Below are 21,599 nucleotides of genomic sequence, written 5' to 3'. Positions count from 1 at the left end.
ACAATAATAATAATAATAATAATAATAATTTAAAATTTTAAAATGGGGACAACCTGGTCAATAGCAAGAACTCCATCTCTAAAAACAAAAAATAATTGAATTAAAATTCTAAGAAATGGGGATAATAATAGTGTCTACTTCACACACTTGTGAGAATGAAATGGATTAATAAAGTGCATGTCAAAAGTGCTCAATAAATGTTAGCTCCATAAATGTTATCATAATTAATGGTGCTCATTGCCTTTCAGTTGGTAATTTCGTATCTTAGTATATATCTTATGAAAAATATTTATATTACAACGTAGATGAAGGCGTTCCTTGCGTTGTGGCCTCATCATTCCAATCTCTGCCTCCACCTTACCATTGCCTTATCCTCCATGTTTATCCCAGGAATGAGTGCAAGGTTCTTCTAGCATTCAAAAATCAATGTGACTCATTACATTAACATCATAGAGGAGAAAAAAGTCATGACCATTTCATATGCAGAAAAGACATTTAACAAAAGTCAGCATCAGTTCATGATGAAAACTCTTATCAAAATAGGAATAGAAAAAGGACATCTATGAAAAGCTTTTTTTTTTTTTTGAGATGGAGTCTTACCCTGTCACCCAGGCTGGAGTGCAATGGCACAGTCTCGGCTCACTGCAACCTCCACCTCCTGGGTTCAAACAATTTTCCTGCCTCAGCCTCCCGAGTACCTGGGATTACAGGCACCTGCCACCACACCCAGCCAATTTTTGTATTTTTAGTAGAGACGGGGTTTCACCATGCTGGCCAGGCTGGTCTCAAACTCCTGACCTTGTGATCCACCCGCCTTGGCCTCCTGAAGTGCTGGGATTACACGTGTGAGCCACTGCGCCTGGCCAGAAAACTTTTATCTAACACCATACCTAATGGTGAAATATGAAACACTTTCCCTCCAATATTCAGAACATTACAAGGTATTCACTCACACCAATTCTTTTGATATTATATTAGGAGTACTAGTCCATGCATTTAGGCAAATAATAATAATAATAAAAAACAAAAGTTATACAGATTGGAAAGGGAGAAGTACAAGTGTCTTTTTTCACAGATGACGTGTTTGTGTATGTAGAAAACTAAAGGAATCCTTCCTCACACACACATAAACACTTCTAGAACAGTGAATTTAGCAAGGTTGCAGGCTATAAAGGCAAAATGCAAAAAATGATTGTATTTCTATTTACTGGCAACAAATAAATAGAAAATGAAATTTTAAAAATACTATTTCTAGTAGCATCGACATCTAGGAATAAATTAAACAAAAGATCTGCAGACCTCTACACTGAAATTTGCAAAACATTGCTGAGAAACATTGAAGAAGACCTAAATAAATAGAGAGATACATCATGTTCATGGACCACGAAACTCTGTATTATTAAGATACCAGTTTTCTCCAAGTTGATTTATAGATTCAAGGAAATTCCAATCAAAACATAGGTTTTATTTATAGAAACTGACAAGCTGATTTTAAAATGTATATGGAAATGTGTAGAATCTAGAGTAACCAAAATAATCCTGCAAAGAAAAACAAAGTTGTAAGGCTTTCCCTACCTTGTTTTAAGACTTATTTTAAAATTCCAATACTTAAAATAGTGAGGCCAGACGTGGTGGTTCATGGTTGTAATCCCAGCACTTTGGGAGGCCGAGGCAGAAGGTTCACTTCAGCCCAGGAGTTTCAAATCAGGCTGAGCAACTGATGGCAAGACTTCATCTCTACAAAAAAAATAAAATAAAATTAGCTGGATGTGGTGGCATATGCCTGTAGTCCCAGCTACTTGGGAGGCTGAGGTGAGAGGATCACTTGAGCCTGGGAGGTTGAGGCTGCAGTGAGCTGTGATCACGCCACTGCACTCCAGCCCGGGCAACAGAGTAAGAACTTGTCTCAATAATAATAATAATAGTGGCTTAGAATAGACAACAGTTAAATGGAACCGAATAAGAAGTCCGCAAATAGATTCAAACACATACAGTCAATTGATTTTTTAATAAGGCACAGTAGCACTTTTTGAAAAAACGTGTACCGCAAAGAATGTGCTGAAGAGATACATTTTGATGTTTTAAGTCAACATTTTCATTTCTTTCCCCAATACTATATTCTCTCATTTAGAGAAATGAAATTTCCTTTTAGGTTTGTATGTTGCTTGTCCAAGCTGGTTTCCTATTGCCTACTAAATAAAATGATGCTATGCAAGGCTTTAAAATGCTTACCTTTAGGTAGCCAAAAGAAAGATGGCTTCTGGCTGAGTGCGGTGGCTCAGACGTGTAATCATAGCACTTTGAAAGGCCGAGGTGGGCAGATTGCCTGAGCTCAGGAGTTGGAGACCACCCTGGAGGCAACGTGGTGAAACCCTGTCTCTACTAAAATACAAAAAAATTAGCCGGGCTTGGTGGTGCATGCCTGTAGTCCCAGCTACTTGGGAGGCTGAGGCAGGAGAATTGCTTGAACCCAGGAGGCAGAGGTTGCAGTGAGCCAAGGTTGCACCACTCCACTCCAGCCTAGGCCACAGAGTGAGACTCTATCTCAAAAAAAAAAAAAAAAAAAGGAAAAAAAAAAGCAAGCAAGCCAGGCATAGTGGCCTGCACCTGAGAGGCTGACGAAGGAGGATCCAGCGAGGCCAGGAGTTTGAGGCCACAGAGTGTTATGATCACACCCGTGAATAGCCACTGCACTTCAGCCTGGACAATACAGACCCTGTCTATCCAAAAGAAAAAAAAAAAGTGATGCCTGTTTCTAGTATTTTTATTATTCACAGAACAAAATTATGTTCATCCTTATCCATATACAAATATTATATGACCCAGGAATTCTATGCAAGTGTACAGTGATGCTATGACTTACCATATTAAGCATCTGCTCTGTGTTGGGTATCTTGACAGCTGCTGGGAAAGAGGGGAATAAAACTCAGGCCCTATCGACAAGAATTTACAGTCTGCTAAGGTGATGGATGTGACCTTTCCAGTTCTCCCAGGAGTGGTAAAGGGTTTGTCCAGTCGTCTGCTTTCTCTTACCCAGATGGCTGGTGAGAAAGGCAGCTGAGGCCAAAGAACAGTTTTCCAGGAGAAGATCTATCCTACAAATAGCACAGCACTGAGTATAAAATTCGTGCCAAAAAGAGAAGCAGCCAAGTGGGATGTGATTATTTTAAATAGAAATGAAAGCTCTGTACTTATGCCACTTAAACATTGTTCAATTCACTCTGTGATGCCTTTGGATAGTGGAGTAACAACCATAGAAGACTCATCAAACGAATGATAGAAGGAGCAGCCAGGTACCACAGAGTGCTCTTATAAAACAAAAAACTCCCAATCCAACCCCATCCACAAATGCTTATTAGTCTTTTTCTAAAAATAATTCTAATTTGCTTTTTTTAAAAAAGATGTTTCTCCTGAAGATGTAAAAAACCTGCAATTTTACTTATGAGGTATCTGTAAGCCTTGCTTGCTTTGCAGTATTATGACATCATAGCATCCCGAACAAAATAACATATTGGAATTCACAGAAGGACTTCGCTATCTCTGCAGGAGAAGTGTAATTATAAAAGCTTCTAGGCACACAGATAAAATTTTAACACTAGATGGGGTCTCACTATGTTGCCCAGTCAGGTCTCAAACTCCTGGCCTGGGGCAACCCTTCCACCTCAGCCTCCCAAAGTGCTGGGATTACAGGCATAAGCCACTGCACCCAGCTACTAAACCTTATTATAAGAGTTTTTTACATTTAAAAAATCCACACGGAAGCAAAGTCAATTAAATTTTATTTCAACCAAGAATATAAAATAAATGCAATGTAATTTATTTTAGTTTTAACAGTCATTTCAAAAAGGAAGTCAGGTCAACTCAAAAGCAGGAAACCCTGGCTCCAAAGCAGTAGCTCGTCTTGCACTCCATGGAGCAGGCCTTGCTGGGGCGCAGCGGCTCTAAGCACAAACCTTGCAGTGGAGCACGAAAAGCTACAGTCATCTCTATAATCATATAAAGGGGGATGCGTGCAGAAAATGACTGAAAAAAGAGACAAGAACAGGTACACTTCACAAATAGGAATTATAGGAATATACAAACTAGGCAGTTTAGAAAGGATATACTACATAACATATATAAAAAGTACTTTAAATTGTTGTTAAAAAGGACACCTTCAGTCCAGATTTTGTGTAATACTTTTAGTGTCTACACAGACAAATCTTTAAAAAAATTAAATAGTATTAATTTACTAAATATTTAGGAGATAACAGTGCATTAAGGGTTTTTTTTTTTTTTTTTTTTCATATAATACATACATATCACCCCTTTGCAGTGATAGCATAGAAGAGTAAGTATGGCCTTAGGTACAACACATTTTTAAAAAATCCTAAAACAATGAACTTTGTTATATTTGTGACTATTCTTGAGGATTATGGGGACCTAAACTGCTATGTTTTATATAAAATATTACTTGTACTTGAATCCTTCAAGCCTCTGTTGGTCTAACTGCCATTTCACTGCCTTTCTCTACTCTCTAGGAAGACATCACCACAGAGTTTTGGATTTGTAATTTCCATCTAATTATTCCTTCATTGTATAGTTTCTGCTGCGTAAATTTACTCAAAAGCACATCAAGTTGCATGTCTTATTCTCCAACTATTTTTTTCCTTTCTTTTACCTTTAGCAGAGAAAACAGCATCATTTTAGAGGCATAGAGAACAAGTGACAGTTGCTTTACCAGGAATGAGGCAGCACACATAGGTAAATGTCATCCCTTTCCATTCTTAAGAGTCCATTATGTTCGTAAGAGCAAAAGAGTAGTGCAGAAGGCCAAAATTCTAAGTACTAAAGTTTCAAAACCACACAGATACAAAAATATACATAAATCCTTGGTCTTTGTATGTCACTGCATGATCTACTTCATCACAAGGATTGTTTCAGCCTCATAGTATCAGCCCTGCTGCCAAAGCTACCTTATCTTCAGCTCCTCTGTCCTGCAACACTTGAATTCCTTTCACAAACACACACCTCCCCAGAAAGCTAACTCTGAAACTGGTTTGTAACATGGAGAGCAGAAAGCCTTCACTTGGATTCATTCCTTCCCGTCAATAACCCCTCCTATATTGGGTGCTCCCATAGGCTGAGGGATGCCCCTCCTGTACCCTTGGGGGACATAACAATATCTAATAAATTTCAAAGAGAAATGCAGTCATTTGGGGACCACAAAGGTAAAGTTTGCCCTCAAAAAGCTTCACAGGTCTTCTTAGAGGTCCCACGGTTTGAGGGCCCTTACGTGTGTTAAAAAGGCTTTGTTCCCGGCCGGGTGCAGCGGCTCACGCCTGTAATCCCAGCACTTTGGGAGGCCGAGGCAGGTGGATCACCTGAGGTCAGGAGTTCAAGACGAGCCTGACCAAGAGGGTGAAACCCCGTCTCTACTAAAAATACAAAAATTAGTCAGACGTGTTGGTGGATGCCTGTAGTCCCAGCTACTCGGGAGACTAAGGGAGGAGAATCACTTGAAGCTGGAAGGCAGAGGTTGGAGTGAGCCAAGATTGCACCACTGCACTCCAGCCTGGGTGACAGACTGACACTCCGTTTAAAAAAAAAAAGGCTTTGTTCCCCTTTAAAGAGAAAGAAAATGATCCAAAATTATTCCTAAGGGTAAAAGGAATCAGTGGGTAGCACTAACCCTGAGGCAAGGAAAGAGGAGAAAAGAGCCAGTACCAGTGCAGGGATAGGAACCCAGTCATGTGTGGAATGGAGATTTCTGGCTATGTCCTGGAGGATATTGTATACTGGGAGCAACTGATGAAATCCCCTTATAGTTTATATTTCAGTTCTGCCAGTAAAAGTCATTATACACAAGGAAAGCAGGGTAGTTCTGCGAATGTATAAGCATAAGAACTATAACAATGCTGCTTATAAAGTATTAAGGGGCATAGTATTTTGGTTAACATATCTATTTGGGTTTGTCTTCTTTTATTAAAGGTAATCTCCCTTGAGAGCAGGAACAGAGCTTCTATTTTCCTTGCAATTTCCTACAACCACTTAGGAGAGTATGTTCTGCCTACAAGGACCACCCAATTGTTGTTAACAGGCTGATGTGAACATTTCAAAGATACATCGATGCCTTTTGTGATATTTAATCACTGGCTTTCTCTAAGGTAGACTGACATAGAAACCCTTCCATAATATTATTTACAGAACAGATTTGGGGATAGTAACTACCCAAGTGGGTTTAGAAGTAAACAAAAAGACCTTCATATTATAAGACAGTTTCACTTATAAGTCAATCACATGGCACAGACATCCCAGGAGGGCTTACTGTCACAGAACAGATCACAAGCTCCTTAAGGACAGAAGTATGCCTTGTCCTCTGTGTTCTCCACCCAGCAGGGCACCGGGCACACGGTGAGGGTGCAGTGAGCATCTGATGACCAACAGCTCTGGACAGTGAGGTTTTAGGGCACATGATAAAACTGCATATAGGCAGCTACATTATGCAGAGGGCTGCTAATTTCTTATTTTAAAAAATGGAAGGGGTAAAACAGCAGGAGACTGTCAGAAACTCCTTCCAATGGAGCATGTAACCTGCTTAATCTTCAGTCTTGATGAGTGTCACTATGCAGACTTCCTTATTATTAGTGAGCATTATTATGCTGAGATCAGTAAGGTCCTGGCTGGCTACAGTATCACATCAATAGTGCAAAATGTATACTGGCTTCTGTCTAATCTTATTTTACTTGTGTATGGACCCAGAGTATCATAACCAGGTAGATAAGTTCACAAAGAATAGTTTTTAAAAATGCATATAATTTGCATATACAATAATCAGCTATTTCTTCTAGCTCAAGAAAACATTTAAAACAAGGCTGGTGCTGCTAGTAGCATTCAGAAGAACACAAATTTCTTGCCCCTTACATTACAATGGGAGCTCTAAGTCTTTACATTTCCTTTTGACTCTGGGGAGTGAGGGGCACCTTAAAGCAGCTAAGAAAGAACTCAGCCACTAATTCATAGAACATGGAAATGCAAATAATTCACGTTGTCTAGTAGAGAGTCTTACACTATCTGCCCATAGTTTTTAGGCACAATTATTACGTTTTCTCCTAGGGGCAAAAGAAATCATTCAGTGCAATGAAAAGATTCTTGATAGAATTAAGTTTCAGTAACAACAGCAAAATTATGCATACATAATACATACTTTAAACATGAATAAAACCTAAATTTTTAACATGCTTTAAAAATAGTCACTCTATGTCTAATGCAAATACGAATGGAGAACACTGCTCTTTATTTTAAAAGCAGATTAATTTGCAGGCTTCTACTTGAGTACCCTTGATTATGTAGGGAAGTTGCTCACGCAGACCCAGATGTGAAGAAACCAATGGTTCTTTAGAGAAGCCGACTTTATGTACAATACACACTAAAAACTTTTCCTTCAAAGGGAAGTAACACGTCTTTTGATCAAAATTACTCCTTAAAGAAATCCTAGTGCAGTTGATACTCTCTTCAGCGTTTTGGTGTGGGCCATCGAGACTATTTCATCAAAGCTCTTGAAACCCTTTTTAAGGTAGACTTAGCTACATGAAGGGTAAAATTATAATCCTCAATTACTGAATGCTATTCAGAATAAGATGATGCTGGGAACTAAGTTCCATATGAATGATTATATAAAAATTACCACATACTTCAGTTCTTCATAGCATAAAGCATAGGAACTGCAAAGATCTTAGGCAGTTTTTGGTTGTAGGTTTCCTCTGTCCCACCACTTGTCTTTTTATTAGACCTTCTCTGAAACTAGATAAATAAGAACGTAACAGTAAAGTACTTTGGGACAGTAACGGTTTCTGTTTAAGACTTCCATGAGCAGAACAGTTATTGTCTGTGAAAACGTAGTGCTTTAAAAGGTGCATTTTTACCTGTGTTGCTAAATCAGTTCATGAAGTATAAAACTATACACCACTGGAATCCTGTTTCTAAAACATTAAAATCCTATTAAAAGAGCTTTGAAAAGATAAACCATAGTGATTGCTACAGCATGAGAAAGGTGCACCAGGAAATCCTTCAAAAAAATGCTGAAGGTTACAGAAGTGCTGGGATTAGATCAGACGCTTTATCAGAGAAGTCACAATGGAACACATGCAGGGAAGGGGTGCTGGGGAAACTTCACAAGAATCTTCTTTAAGTCAATAAAGAAGAGATATCAGTCCTGCAAAATGCTCAGTATATAAGGTTTTCCTCCCACGTGTGTGAGTTTTAAATGGCATCATAGTTTGCATCTTTTTGGTTCTTTTCAATGCAGACATATTGCTGGAGTCTGTGCTCTGGGCTGGGCTGGCCTGGCCCAAGGGGAGCTTATCAGTACCGGTGGGCCTGGTGAGATGGGTGGTACTGTGAGCTCTGCTGAGACGAGGAAGAGTAGCCAAGTGTGCTCTGGGACTGAGAGGATCCCTGAACGTTGCTTTGGTAATTCAGGCGAGAACTGGAGTGCTAGGAGAAGGAAACAGGAAAAGGGAATTACTAATGGAGGAAGAGGATAACTCAAGATGCTAATCACAGTAGGATAGAGATATAAGCCATTTTCATCATTAGGCTCCTGGTTCAGACCCACATAGCTGACAGCTAACTTAAGTTGTTAACACATTTTGGTTATCTGAAATGACAGCCTGCCACCACTGTAACCACACATTCTAGCAGGCATGAAGTTTGGCTGGATTTCTGTGGGAGATAAGCTACACTGGAAAGAAAGGAAGAGGGGAAATTTCAGCGGACCCATTTCTCTTTATTCCAATTCTGGGGTGTTAGTTAATAACTGAGATGTGCAAACAAGAATAATCAATTTGGCGTACTGAAATCAACAGTATTCACAATGTATACTGACATGCTATTATTTTTCCCATTATAAACAACAAAGCTGCGATTAAGAAACCATTATTTTAAAGCAAAGGGTTTTCAGAGGTAGAAGCTAGGGGCATCAGGAGTTCTACCTACAAGACAAAGTAAGGCAAGGTTAGCTGGGGTGTGGCAGCAACGTGGGTTTTATCAACTTCAGGTAACATTTAGAATAGAGCAATTGTCATATATGATTGTCCTCAAGAGAAGACAAAAAATGCATTTCAATTCAATGTATTTTCATTACATTAAATGAAACCTTCATCTTCATAGTACCTAAGGCAAATATAAAAAAAAAATGTGTAAAAGGAAAAATCATCTATAGAGTAAGAACAGTATGTAAGAGATAAGCAAAGCTGGAAGTAGTATCTTTGGCTATATTCAGAAGGCTGGTTTTTCTTGTGAGCAAAGTGGGAAAGAATATATGTAATAAATAATATATGTAATTGAAACTTCCTTAGCAAAAATGAAACAGCGAGAAAATTATGACAGTGAAAGAGATCTGATCTAACCAACTCCATCTTGCCTTTAACCTCCAAACTGTTCTTGGTCATTCCTGGGCATGGGCCAAGCTAACTTTGGGAGAAATTTAGTTTATAGTTTAAATGACAATAGCCCATCCCAAAACTAAACTGCCTTTATAAAACTACTAAAAGGCCACAAGTTTAGGATTATGAGAAAGGCCTGAATTCTGCTAAGATGTAGGTGTAGTTAAACAATTACCAGTCATTGTTCTGGAGGTCAACTGGCTACTCCCCAATTACTCCTGTAAATAACATCACTGTTGTCAGCCTTTTCAGATGTTTTTTCAGACTTTTGCATTTCAGATGACTCCACCCAGACTGAGACTCCTGACTCTACCAATCCTGTGGCCCCCACCCAGAAGTGGACTCAGCACAGGAAGGCCGTTTTTCATACCCCTTTGATTGCATCCCCAACCAAGCAGCAGTATTCATTCCCTAGACCCCTGCCCACCAAAGTATCTTTAAAAGATCCTAGCCTCCAAATTTTTGAGGAGGCTGATAATAAAACTCTGATGTCCCATTTAGCTGGCCCTATGTGTATTAAACTCTTTCTCTATTGAAATTCCCGTCTTGATAAATTGGCTCTATCTGGGCAGCGGGCAAGAAGAACCTGTCGGGCAGTTACACTTTGAGTTAAAAATGTAAATGATCTTGAGGTGGCACTGGGGTTTAGGAAAGAACAGATCAGCAAGGTCCTCCTGTTCGGTGCTCAAAGGCTGCCAAACTGGACTTGGAACATCTGGTCCAAAATAACAGGGCACTAAGGTAGTTTTGGTTAAAAGCAACTCAGTTTTGGCTGTCCACAGTGGCTCAACACCTGTAATCCCAGCACTTTGGGAGGCTGAGCTGGGCATATCACCTGAGGTCAGGAGTTCAAGACCAGTCTGGCCAACATGGTGAAACCCCATCTCTACTAAAAATATGAAAATTAGCCGGGCGTGGTGGTGGGTCCCTATAGTTCTAGCTACTCTGGAGGCTGAGACAGGAGAATCGCTTGAACCCAGGAGGCAGAGGTTGTAGTGAGTCAAGATTGGCGCCACTGCACTCCAGCCTGGCTGCCAGAGGGAGACTCCATCTCAAAAAAAAAAAAAACCAAACCAAACAAACAAAAAAAACACCTTAGTTTTGCTCCTTCCTAAGTTACACAACTGAATAGTTATGTTGGTTACAGAGGTCTTTAAAAATTCCAAATTTTAATTACATGTTTTATTTTGAAGTTTATTATGGGGCAATTTTGCCATAAAATATAATGTAAACATGTAAGAACCTAATGTGCTATAACATAGCTTTTTTAATGACAAGGGGTTTTTTAGACAGAAAATAAGCCAATGTCCTGCTTTTCAAAGTGCTAACTGTACTTGCTTACAATACATTGATGAAGCAGCCCAAAAGCCTTGAAACTCTACTAATGGAACTGTTGGGGTACAGAAAACAATACCCCAAAGTGAAGGCCTCAGGAGCAAAAGTTTTCTCTGATCTTTTGTGCCCTCTTGTCTCATAGTCCCATTCTCCCCAGAGCCAGCCATAGAAATTAGAATTCCCCTTCCCTAAAGCAGGCCATAGAAACCAGAACCCCACTTCCCCAACACCAGCTGTGAAACCTAAAAACATTACTCTAACTTCCCCCCACCTTTCTGTGTAAAAACTGGCCATAAAAAATGATCTGGCATACCTTGTCTGACTATAGGTCATGAGACTCCTGTTCCAGAGGGGGTCCTGCCCCACACCCAGAGGCAGGAATGGGTGCTCAGTGAGGCCAACAGGAATCTAGACAGGCCGTGCTGGGTTTCCCTGCTCAGTCTATTAGTATCAGATCATACCCTTTCTGTCCAATCATGTTTCTACATGGCTGTCCACACTTTGTTGACCCTAAACCACAAAAAAATGGACAATTTCTGGCCGGGCGCAGTGGCTCACGTCTGTAATCCCAACACTTTAGGAGGCCAAGAAAGGTGGATGACTTTAGGTCAGGAGTTTGAGACCAGCCTGATCAACATGGCAAATACTTTTAAAAAATATACACAAACATAAACACACACACACACACACACAAATTAGCCAGGAGTGATGGTGAGTGCCTGTAGTCTCAGCTACTCGGGAGGCTGAGGCATGAGAATCACTTGAACTCGGGAGGTGCGGGTTGTAGTGAGCCAAAATCGTGTAACTGTACTCCAGCCTGGGCGACACAGTGAGACTGTGTCTCAAAAACAAAACAAAACAAAACAAAAAAAAAAACGACTACATGAAACACACTTTGAATTTCTGCTTCAAAACCTAGGACATCATTATATGCCCATTAACATACTAAATCACACACTCACCAGCACCATGACAGTTTCGAGAACACCCATATTTGGCATAAAAATGGGTGGCACCACAGTTCCAAGAAATCTCCACCTTTTTCCAGAAATTTTCATGAATATTCCACCCTTTGGTTAAAGAAACCCATAAAGATAGAAACCCAAACCAGACTGCATGACTCTCTATTTATTTATTTTTTTGAGATGGAGTCTCACTCTGTCACCCAGGCTGGAGTGCAGTGGTGCGATCTTGGCTCACTGCAACCTCTGCCTTCCAGGTTCAAGCAATTCTCCTGCTTCAGCCTCCCAAGTAGCCGGGATTACAGGCTTGCACCACCACAACCAGCTGATTTTTATATTTTAGGAGAGACGAGGTTTTGCCATGTTGGCCAGGATGGTCTTGAATTCCTGACCTCAGGTGATCCACCCACCTCAGCCTCCCAAAGTGTTGGGATTACAGGCATGAGCCACTGTCCCTTGCCAGATTCTCTCTTGAGTATACCCACACTCCCCTTTCTTGAGTCGTGTACTTTTCTCTCTGCAATAAATCTCCATACTTTTGCTATTTTTGACTCATCCTTTAATTCCTTCTCCCGATGGTGTTAGGAGCCTGCTGGACACAGGGTGGGGTCGAGGTCCCACCAGCATTTGGGGACCTCCCTCAGCCCGCTGGTATCAAATTTGTATGCCTTTCTGTCCTGGTAAGTAAGCAGTAAGGAGGAAGGGGCTCCAGGTGGGGAAAAACAATGAACAATTGTTCTGAGACACTGCTAGTCACAAACAACTGGTGGGCACGATGACCTCATTTGGTGCACAGCTCCCTCCCGCAAGACCCTGTAAACTTCCTTCCAGCCCCTGCTCTTTGCAGACAGCCCCTCCTCTGCTGTGCTGTCTGTTGCAACAACATATTTTCATACCTTCTGTAATAAATCTGCCTTTCTTTACCCAGAACTGTCTTGGTAAAAAACCTTGACTGCCTGAGACACTGGCCCTAGCTAGTCGCACTCATGACATTTTCTCCAATTAACCTGCCTTTTGTGAGGTGATTTTTCAGCGAACTTGCAGAGGGTGAAAAGAAAGTTTTTCCCGTGGCTCCTAGATGGTAGTATGAGTTGCAAGTTCTGTGTAATGGGACACCTGGCTGCTCCTCATGCCAGCCTCTCCAATTAAATAGTTGAGATATCTATTCATTTAATAGATATGTTGGAAGATTTATTAATTTTTTCCACAGACATCAGGACCCAGCTATGAAAGGTTTATTTTTAAGTAAACAGAACAATATGGACATAGAAAAGCATTTCAAAGAATTTTGAATTTGGAAAAAAAAAAAGAAATACAGTAATCTGTCTATAATTGACTATAATTGGGTGACAAAGACTCTTTCCTTTGACAAAAGCTGTAGTCAGGCTCCTCTGGGAGGTCAAGGTTTTTACCAAGAGGATTTTGGGTAAAGAAAGGCAGGTTTATTACAGAAGGTATGAAAACATGTTGTTGCCTGGGGCGGCTCACTAGAGGAGGGGCTGTCTGCAAAGAGGCTGTGGGGAAGTTTTACAGGGTAGTATTGGATGGAGCTAGGTGAGTCTTCTGCTTGACTAGGCCTGACCTTGGGCCTTCCTCTGTCTTTGAAGAATCCTGTTAGAGCAAGAATCTTGCTAAGTTGGCTTGGCAAAAATCCCCCACCTTTAAGAGCTTATCACCCAGGCCTCCCTTCAAAGCAGGGTGGGGATCAGTAACTTTCCCTCCACTGATCCCCACCCTACTCTTTGGTTATACATCTCCACTTGTCATGTGGGAGTCTGAATTGAGTCCAGTCTTCCTCCCCAACTGCCAGCCCCTCTTGCAGTGGTCCCTTTATGCACGGCCATGGCCCCGCCTTGAATAAAGTCTGCCTTACCAACTTTAACAAGTGTTTAGGCACATTATTATTTTTTAACACAGGTTAGTATAATTCAATCAGAGACACAAAGATGAACCAGTATATAGTATTTGTTGCTCATATAACTGGCGGGGCAGGGGAGACAGATTTTATAACAAAATTCAAATATGCTCGTGCTACTACCCAGCTGGCAAGCTGTTTTTAGTAGATCAAACTGAAGCCTCAATTTGTTTAATTGGAACCAAGTGGAAGTATTATGTACTCTTCTGCTTGCAGGGATATTCTGAAGAGAAGTTTTTCAGAGAAGTAGTTGTGTGGAAACACATTAGTTTGTTGAGCTATTCAAAATGTAAAGGCAGTTTATGCAGCTATTTGTTATGTCTTTCTTGTAAAAGTTTCTCTTTATTGCAGTTCCTTATCAGTGAGTTTATGGTTCCCTTGCCAGAGGTTTTGTTTTCTATTATCTCTATCCTATGCAATCATCTCCAGAGTTCCCAGAGGGACTGTGGTTCCAAACTTAAAACCAACAAACAAAAACACCAACAACAAAAAAAACAACTTAAGTTTTCCCTTCTTCCTAGATGTTTTCTTAACTTGTTACTACCTTGAAAATAATGTTTTTTACAAAATTTCCTATGGTTATAACAATGGGTATTTTCACCTCTCTCCAAATACCAATCCTTAGACTTAGCTCCTTTAATTTCCTGAATTAGTACTGCAATTGGTGTTCTCTTTTTATCTGAATAACAAAAGTATTTTTTAGTCTCAAAATTATTTCTAATGAGACTTAACAGTTATTTCGGAAAAGCCTCAGTCTTAGCCCCCTTCTCTTCTTTATCTGTGTAGCTACTTCCTCCCAGGAAGAGCATATCTTTCTGAAGAATGCAATTAATTTTGTCCAAAGTAAGACACCACTCCCTTCCCCTTTTCAATTGCGTTATCTATGTATCTTTTTCAGATACGCCAAAACTGCTAAGGCAGCTGTTAAGGGTAAAATGATGAAATTTTCTTTTAAGGATGGGGGCACTGGCCTTCCTACCTTCCTCTCCTCAGGGTGTCAGGATAAACAAATCAGAATATGAGATATTTTACAATTACATGAAATATGATAAAATCTTCCTCTTCATAGAATGCCTTAGAAACAGGATTGTGCAGGTTGCACAAATGTAAGAGTTAAGTGTTACCTAACTCTAAAAGGATCTAGGATAAATCTTTTCCCCACTTCATAAAGCATATGAACATTAGACATTCAGGGAGTACCTGATAATCCGAGGGCATCACAGGTCCGCCTGAGTTTGCGCCTGAAGGCCCTAGCCGTGGCTTCTTGTTTGGGGGCACCTGGTTCAGGCCGGAGTCCTGGCTGTGCTGCAATCCTGCTCCGGTGCCTCCGACCCCGGCCCCAGCCCCACCTGCGGTCCCGTTGGTCTGGGTGCTGTTCTGCTGTGGCGGGGGCACCTGTGGAGGGGCTGCTGCCTGCTGTGGAGGGGCTGTGGGCTGCTGATGCTGGTTCTGCTGCTGTTGCTGATTCTTTTAAGGGGAAAAAAGCAAGCTTGGTATGAAACCAAATTAACAGGAACTTTCTTTAATTATTTGATATGCACATGCGGCTGCTGACCAACCTGGGGGAGCAATCTACGTGGGACACTAGAGTCATGGGGAGGACCGGAGAATGGAGCAGCCAGGGAACACAGTGTTCCCAAAGGGTAAGGCACCAAGCCCCAAACAGGACTGTCAATGAAGTTCATTTAGATTCCACAGTGATCCTCCAAATCAGTCACAGACATCTCACTGAAGGCCACAGGCACATCAGAAATACCTTTCTTATAGCTCATTAAAACAACTATAAGAAATCTTTGCAATCATGATTCTGGAAAGGCAGAGCAGTCTGGAGAGTAAGCCAATATATCCAGTTAAGAGGAAAGAACAGAGTGATGCTAGCAAAAGCCAGCCTGCATAAAGGGGTGGCAGTGACACCAAACAAACAGAAAGAGCAAGAAGTAGGAATCCGGGAGTAGAACTGGCTGTGACATACACCGGAAGCTCAGGTGTCTGTGAGCTGGTCATACTTCAAACTTCAAGGTATCTTTACAATCCCCAAACTTCCACAGAAAATAAGACACATTCAAATTTAATTAAATATTAGAAAAGGTGGTTAAATATATAGGAATTATGGAATGATACCTAAGCTATCTTTTTGCCTCCCTCACTCTTTGGAAGTGAAAGTATACAATGCAGTTTATACCTTGTCACCTTTTTCTTCAGGATCATCTTCATTAAGGAATTCTCGTTTGGGGTATGGAATCTGGCAGCCGGCAAATACACTAAAATCATTAAAAGAAAAAAACATATCATGATCTAAAATCTGTAATATCCTTACCTTGTTAATTTAAAATTCCAATTTGTTTTTCTTCACTTATTTCCTACTCTTCATCTGTGGCTAGTGTTCAAATCTTGACTGCTGCTAGCTAGCTGACATACAGGACATAGAAGTTTCTCTATACTAACTTCATTGGCACCAAAAATAACTTAATTTGTATTTGCCTTAAGAAAAACTGCACCTCTTATAGATGAAAACACAAAGTCTATACTTGGGGGTAAAAAGGATGGAGGAGTAGAGGGGTTTTGTAGTGCAGTGGACATGCTCTGGAAGACAGATTAACTTCTGTTACCTGCTGGTTTGGCTGAATTTCTGATCCGGCCAATTGGTCTGTAAAGGTCTTACCTGTTCTCAGCTTTAGTTTTCATCGTAAAACTGACAAATGGTCGTTCCTAAAATACTTGTTTTCATTCATACCTCTCTACAGCTTTGCCTGTTTCAAAATGTGGAAGCTTTCTCTTGAGCAGTCTTTAGGTGGCATCGCTGAAAAAGTTAAATACTTCAGTAGCAAGTGCTTCCCTTGCTTTCAAACACCACGCCACCTCCTCAGCCTGGAGCAAAGGACACAGAAAAGACAGGACACATACTCTAATGTTGGCAAAGGGTCTTCCTGAAAATAGGGATCCTGCAGAGCTTGCTCCGAGGTAATTCTCTTGGTTGGATCCATGGTCAGGAGTTTCTGAAGCTAGAGTGACACACAGGAAATGCAGAGCACATGAAAAGGTTGTTTACAAGTCAACACCTTGCCTTTTGTATTCCTGTGTAACAGGATTAATATAAAATACATTTTGTATAGCTCACTGCAGATTAAGCATTCTACATACTTTTATGTGAAACTGGCAGAAATCATCAGCATTAAAGCCCTTTTAAAGTTCATTTTCTGCTGATAAATCATTTAAAGTGAAGGCTGAAAGACAAGGGTGACATCTGCACAAAAAATATTTAATTTTGCCCCAGCATCCACCAATTTCTTTTGTTTCTAAAGAGGAGGAACAGCTGAGTAAACAGAAGGCGAGAGTTGTGCTGAGAATCAGATATCAGTCTGGGAGAGAAGCACCTACCAAGAGGAACACTTTGCTGTCAGGCTTGACCTTGTGTTTCTCCATGTACTTTATGAGGCTACTGTTGGCATACCTGCAAGGACACGCACAGTCACACATCACTGGGAACACTCATCCAATTGATATTTTTAACGACAAGCTCCAAGATTGGCTTTCCTATAAGGTATGTGTTGAAGACATTGTTTTTTCTGATTAAGAAGGAACACATTACCAAATATTAGCAAATGTGTGAAGAAATAGGAACTGTCACACACAACACGAGAGTTTATACTGTTATAATCCCTTTGGGAAACAGTTATGCATTAACCATTAGTGTTGAAAATGTGTATAGCCTATGACCTAGCAACTCCATTTCTAGGCACAAACCTGAGTCAAAGGATGCTTTTGCACATGTATATCAGGATACGTGGATAAAAATGTTCTTAGCAGCCTTTTAGTAATGGCCATATATATATATATATAGACAACCCAAATGTTCATCAACTGAAAATGGGTATGTTTTATATATTCACAGAATGGAATGTTATACAACAGTAAAATGAATATGCGAGGTTAAGTGAGGAGAAAAGCAAGTTGCAGAAGAAAATACATAATATATTACCATTTATAAAAGTTGAAAGACAATAAATTGAACAATAATTTTTAGAGATACATAAACATGTGGACTAGAACTATAATAAAAACTGTGGGATGATAAACTCAGATGCAGAACACTCAGAGTCTATCCTCTGGGAGGGAGGTGGATAGGGAGATGGGGCATACAGAGTGCTGTAGTAATCTTAGTGATGTTCTAATTCTTAGGTTCAGAGGTGAGCAAAGGGGTATTCATTTTATTATTCTAAATATACTATATATGTTTTCATTACATATTCTTTCCTACATATGAAATATTTCAAATTAAAAGGTCTAAAATAGGTAATATATGTTCACGATAAAAAGAATTACAGAATATAGAAAGTATAAGGAAGAAAATTAAAATCACTCACAATCAAGCCACTCAGTGACCAAAAAACCACTGACAAAATGTTTATAATGTCCCTTTGGCGTTTTGTGTGTGTGTGGCATATACATACATGGTATAAACACAGGAATTTTTGCTTTGATTTTATAAAATTGGAATCCTACTATAAAAATTATCTTAGCTTTTTAATATTGTTCCATAAACATTTTCCCTTGTCAAATACTCTTCAAACTTATTATTTTGAGTGTCTGCCTATCTCCTACCAGTACGGGTATTACTCGTTTCATAACAACTGTGGCATACAAGTCGTTATAGCTAAATCTGATATGCATGGCAGGGAGCCGATACTGCCTAGCAGATGAGACTCAGAGACCCCTACTAGATCCTGATTCAGTCATTCACCAATTGTGTGACCTTGGGCAAGTTAGTTAACCTCTATGAAAGCCTTAGGTTCCGAATCTGAAAAGTGGAAACTGTAATTATACCTACCCTATAGATTTGCTAGGAAGATCTTACGAAAAAATGTCAGTAAAGGGTTTAGCACCACCCTGGTATATAAGAAGTACTCATCTATTTGTAGTAGCTCTGATTACTTCCACAGGATAAATTCCAGGAATTATCAGATCAAAGGGCATGCACCTTTTTTAGGTGCTCTAGAATCTCACTACACAAATGTAGCCTTTACCAGCAACCTGGGCATCACCTGAGAGCCTGCATTAGAAATGAAGGTTCTTAGTCCTCACCCCTGATTATGACTCAGAATCTACATTTTTAACAAGGTCTCCAGGTGGTTTGTAGGTACGCTGAAATTTGAGAAGTACTCATCCTCACCAGTAGCATATGAGTAATAATTTTTTAAAAATAAAAATAGAGATAGGGTCTAACTATGTTGCCCAGGCTAGTTTCAAACTCCTGGGCTCAAGATCTTCCTGACTCAGCCTCCCAAAGTGTGGGGATTAAAGGCATGAGTGAGCCACTGTGCCTGGCCAGAATGTCCATTTTATTGTACCCTTGCCAACAAGGTACCATACAATGTTAAATGAAAATTACTAGTTTGGTTTTGGGTGTTTAAAGAATTTACAGAACATTCAGGTTGGGATTCCGTAAGGCAATTAGATGAATGATTTTGAAACTTGGAAAAGTGAACTGAGTAAGATACATATTGGGAGTTATCCACATAATTGATGGTAAATTGTGGCCATCAAAATCATGACATCTGACTGGGAAAGTATCCAGAGTGAGAAGAGAGCCCAGGATAGAACCTTGATATTAGCACTGTCCTTAAGAGATGGATACAGGCAAAGGACCCCACCAAGGATTGTGAGAAAAAGGGGTCAGAAATGATCAATGCCATTCTCTATTTCTCTTAATGATGTCTGCTTTTGTTCCTATAAGCCATCCTGTCCTAAAATTTTCCTGGTAAGTTGCCAATAGAGAAGCTCTTCCACAATTTTCGGTAGGTGTGCATATTTATAACAAACACTTCACATGCCATCACCCTTAATCTCATTTCTGCTCAAAGTAAATGCCTTCATCAGTTTGTTTTACTCATATTCCAAGCCACATGTTCTTCCTTCTGCCAGCCTTCCAGGTTTCCTAGTCCAGCATATCAGTTACCAGTCATTACTCAGATAAAAATAAAACCACAGCTGTGGTCTTGAACGGAGACCTTTATTCATGCTAAAACATAACAGACATAAACTACCTATTGACCCTTACAGTCTTAAAAGTTTTTAATACTGCAGCCTAAACCTGAACTATATATGTTAATGGTATCTGGAATACCTTTTTTAAATCACAGGCATAATTAGTATGCTAAAATCTCAGTTTCTAGTTTAAATAACAATCTACATATGTTTTTTAAAAATATTAACTATTCTCATTGAAATTACTACCTATAATTAATGTGCACTATGGTTTGAATGTTTATGTCCCCTCCAAAATTCATGTTGTTGAAACTTAATTCCCAATGCAACAGTATTAGAAGATAAGGTCTTCCAGAATTGAGGGCTTTGCTTTCAGGAGTGGGATTAATGCCTTGTAAAAGAGGCATCACACAGCATCTGCCCCTTTTTGCCCTTCTACCTATGTGAGGACACAGCAACAAGGCACCACCTTGGAAGCAGAAAACAACCTTCATGGGACTCCAAACATGCCAGTGCCTTGACCTTGGACTTTCCAGCCTCAAGGCCTGGGAGAAAACAAATTCCTGTTGTTTATAAATTACCCAGTCTAAGGTATTGTTTTACATCAGCACAAAAAGACTAGGACTGTGTGGAATTACTTACGTTGTTCTTCTAAAGTCTTTTTGAAGTGTGGGATATTCTGGCATCTTTCTAATATCTTCCCAGTCTTTATCTTACAAAAAAATTAAATATTGTTATAGAAAATAATGTGTTAATTTAAAATCTCCTAATTATGTCAGTTTATAAATATACATTAAATTTTGCTTTTGAGAAGAAACGATTTTGAAATATGACTCAAAATATGACTTTAAAAAGGAAAATAAATTACCTGCAGGAAACCCCATGACACTAAATATCCGATCCAGTTGATCATGATGAAATGGATTGCTTGTTTTTATATCTTCCTGACGACAGTGAAATATAGGTTCTGAAGTCAACAATTCAGCAAATATACAACCTATTGCCCATATATCTAGGAAGGAAGAAACATAAGTTTTTGTATATATTTCCTTGGTTATAATTCCTAGATATAATCCCAGCCTACTTATAAAAATACTTTTCAGTAAATCAATATACAAAGTACAATAAGTGCATTAAGAAAACATTATTGTACTTTGTATTTTAACATATGTGTGGGTATGTGTGTGTATATATGTATGTATACATATGTGTGTGTGTATATATATATATGACATGAAATAGCTATATCATCATGTAACAGATTGAAAGTCAAATAATAAAAAACATTTACTTGTAAATTTTCTGATGACAATAAACAGGTTAAGTCAATTTAGCAAAAAACAAAGTCTTTAGATTTAGGCAAAGGTCTTTCTAACCACTTTTTTTGTTGTTGTTTTTGGGGTCTCTGTCACCCAGGCTGGAGTACAGTGCTGTAATCATGGCTCCCTGAAGCCTTAAACTCCTGGGCTCAAGCAAGCCTCCTGCCTTAGCCTCCAGAGTAGTTGAGACTATGAGTGTGTGCCACTGTACTTGGCTAAGTTTTTAATTGTTTTATAGAGACAAGGTCTCACCATATCTAACCACTGTGAATAATTAAAGTATTCAATTGATAATCTAATACCAGGCATAATACTCAGATCTGATATACTGAAACAATATCATCATCAGACATGGTGATGTAATTCTTTTAAAGCCATCCAATGTATAATGATAGAGCAGAATTTACAAGTTTTGAGTCTAGACAGACTGTATAGACCACATAAAAGAACTGGGGAGGATGGGCGCGGTGGCTCATGCCTGTAATCCCAGCACTTTGGGAGGCCGAAGTGAGTGGATCACTTGAGGTCAGGAGTTTGAGACCATCCTGACCAACATGGCGAAACCCTGTCTCTATTAAAAATACAAAACTAGAGCCGGGCGTGGTGGCGTGCACCTGTAGTCCCAGCTACTCAGGAGGCTGAGGCAGAAGAGTTGCTT

At 39.7% G+C, this 21,599-nt stretch overlaps 1 protein-coding gene across 6 annotated transcripts in view; it reads right to left on the bottom strand.

Moving 5' to 3' along the window:
* Window positions 1-3,762: 3,762 nt before the first annotated feature.
* The window catches only part of CDK19 (cyclin dependent kinase 19), a 214,681-nt gene continuing 196,844 nt past the window's right edge, over window positions 3,763-21,599 (bottom strand). For all 6 annotated transcript variants that reach the window (XM_017889652.1, XM_017889654.1, XM_017889657.1 and 3 more), the window contains 7 exons: window positions 20,491-20,634; window positions 20,265-20,334; window positions 17,016-17,088; window positions 16,542-16,639; window positions 15,820-15,898; window positions 14,838-15,104; window positions 3,763-8,475 (listed from right to left, as the gene is read on the bottom strand). In XM_017889652.1, coding sequence (XP_017745141.1) covers window positions 8,344-8,475; window positions 14,838-15,104; window positions 15,820-15,898; window positions 16,542-16,639; window positions 17,016-17,088; window positions 20,265-20,334; window positions 20,491-20,634 — 863 coding nt within the window. In that variant the 3' untranslated portion in view covers window positions 3,763-8,343. The remainder of the gene's footprint in view (window positions 8,476-14,837; window positions 15,105-15,819; window positions 15,899-16,541; window positions 16,640-17,015; window positions 17,089-20,264; window positions 20,335-20,490; window positions 20,635-21,599) is intronic.

The sequence above is a fragment of the Rhinopithecus bieti genome, unplaced genomic scaffold (assembly GCF_001698545.2).
Source record: "Rhinopithecus bieti isolate Rb0 unplaced genomic scaffold, ASM169854v2 scaffold_18548, whole genome shotgun sequence".
Lineage (NCBI taxonomy): Eukaryota > Metazoa > Chordata > Mammalia > Primates > Cercopithecidae > Rhinopithecus > Rhinopithecus bieti.
This window is presented reverse-complemented; position numbering and strand designations above follow the sequence as displayed.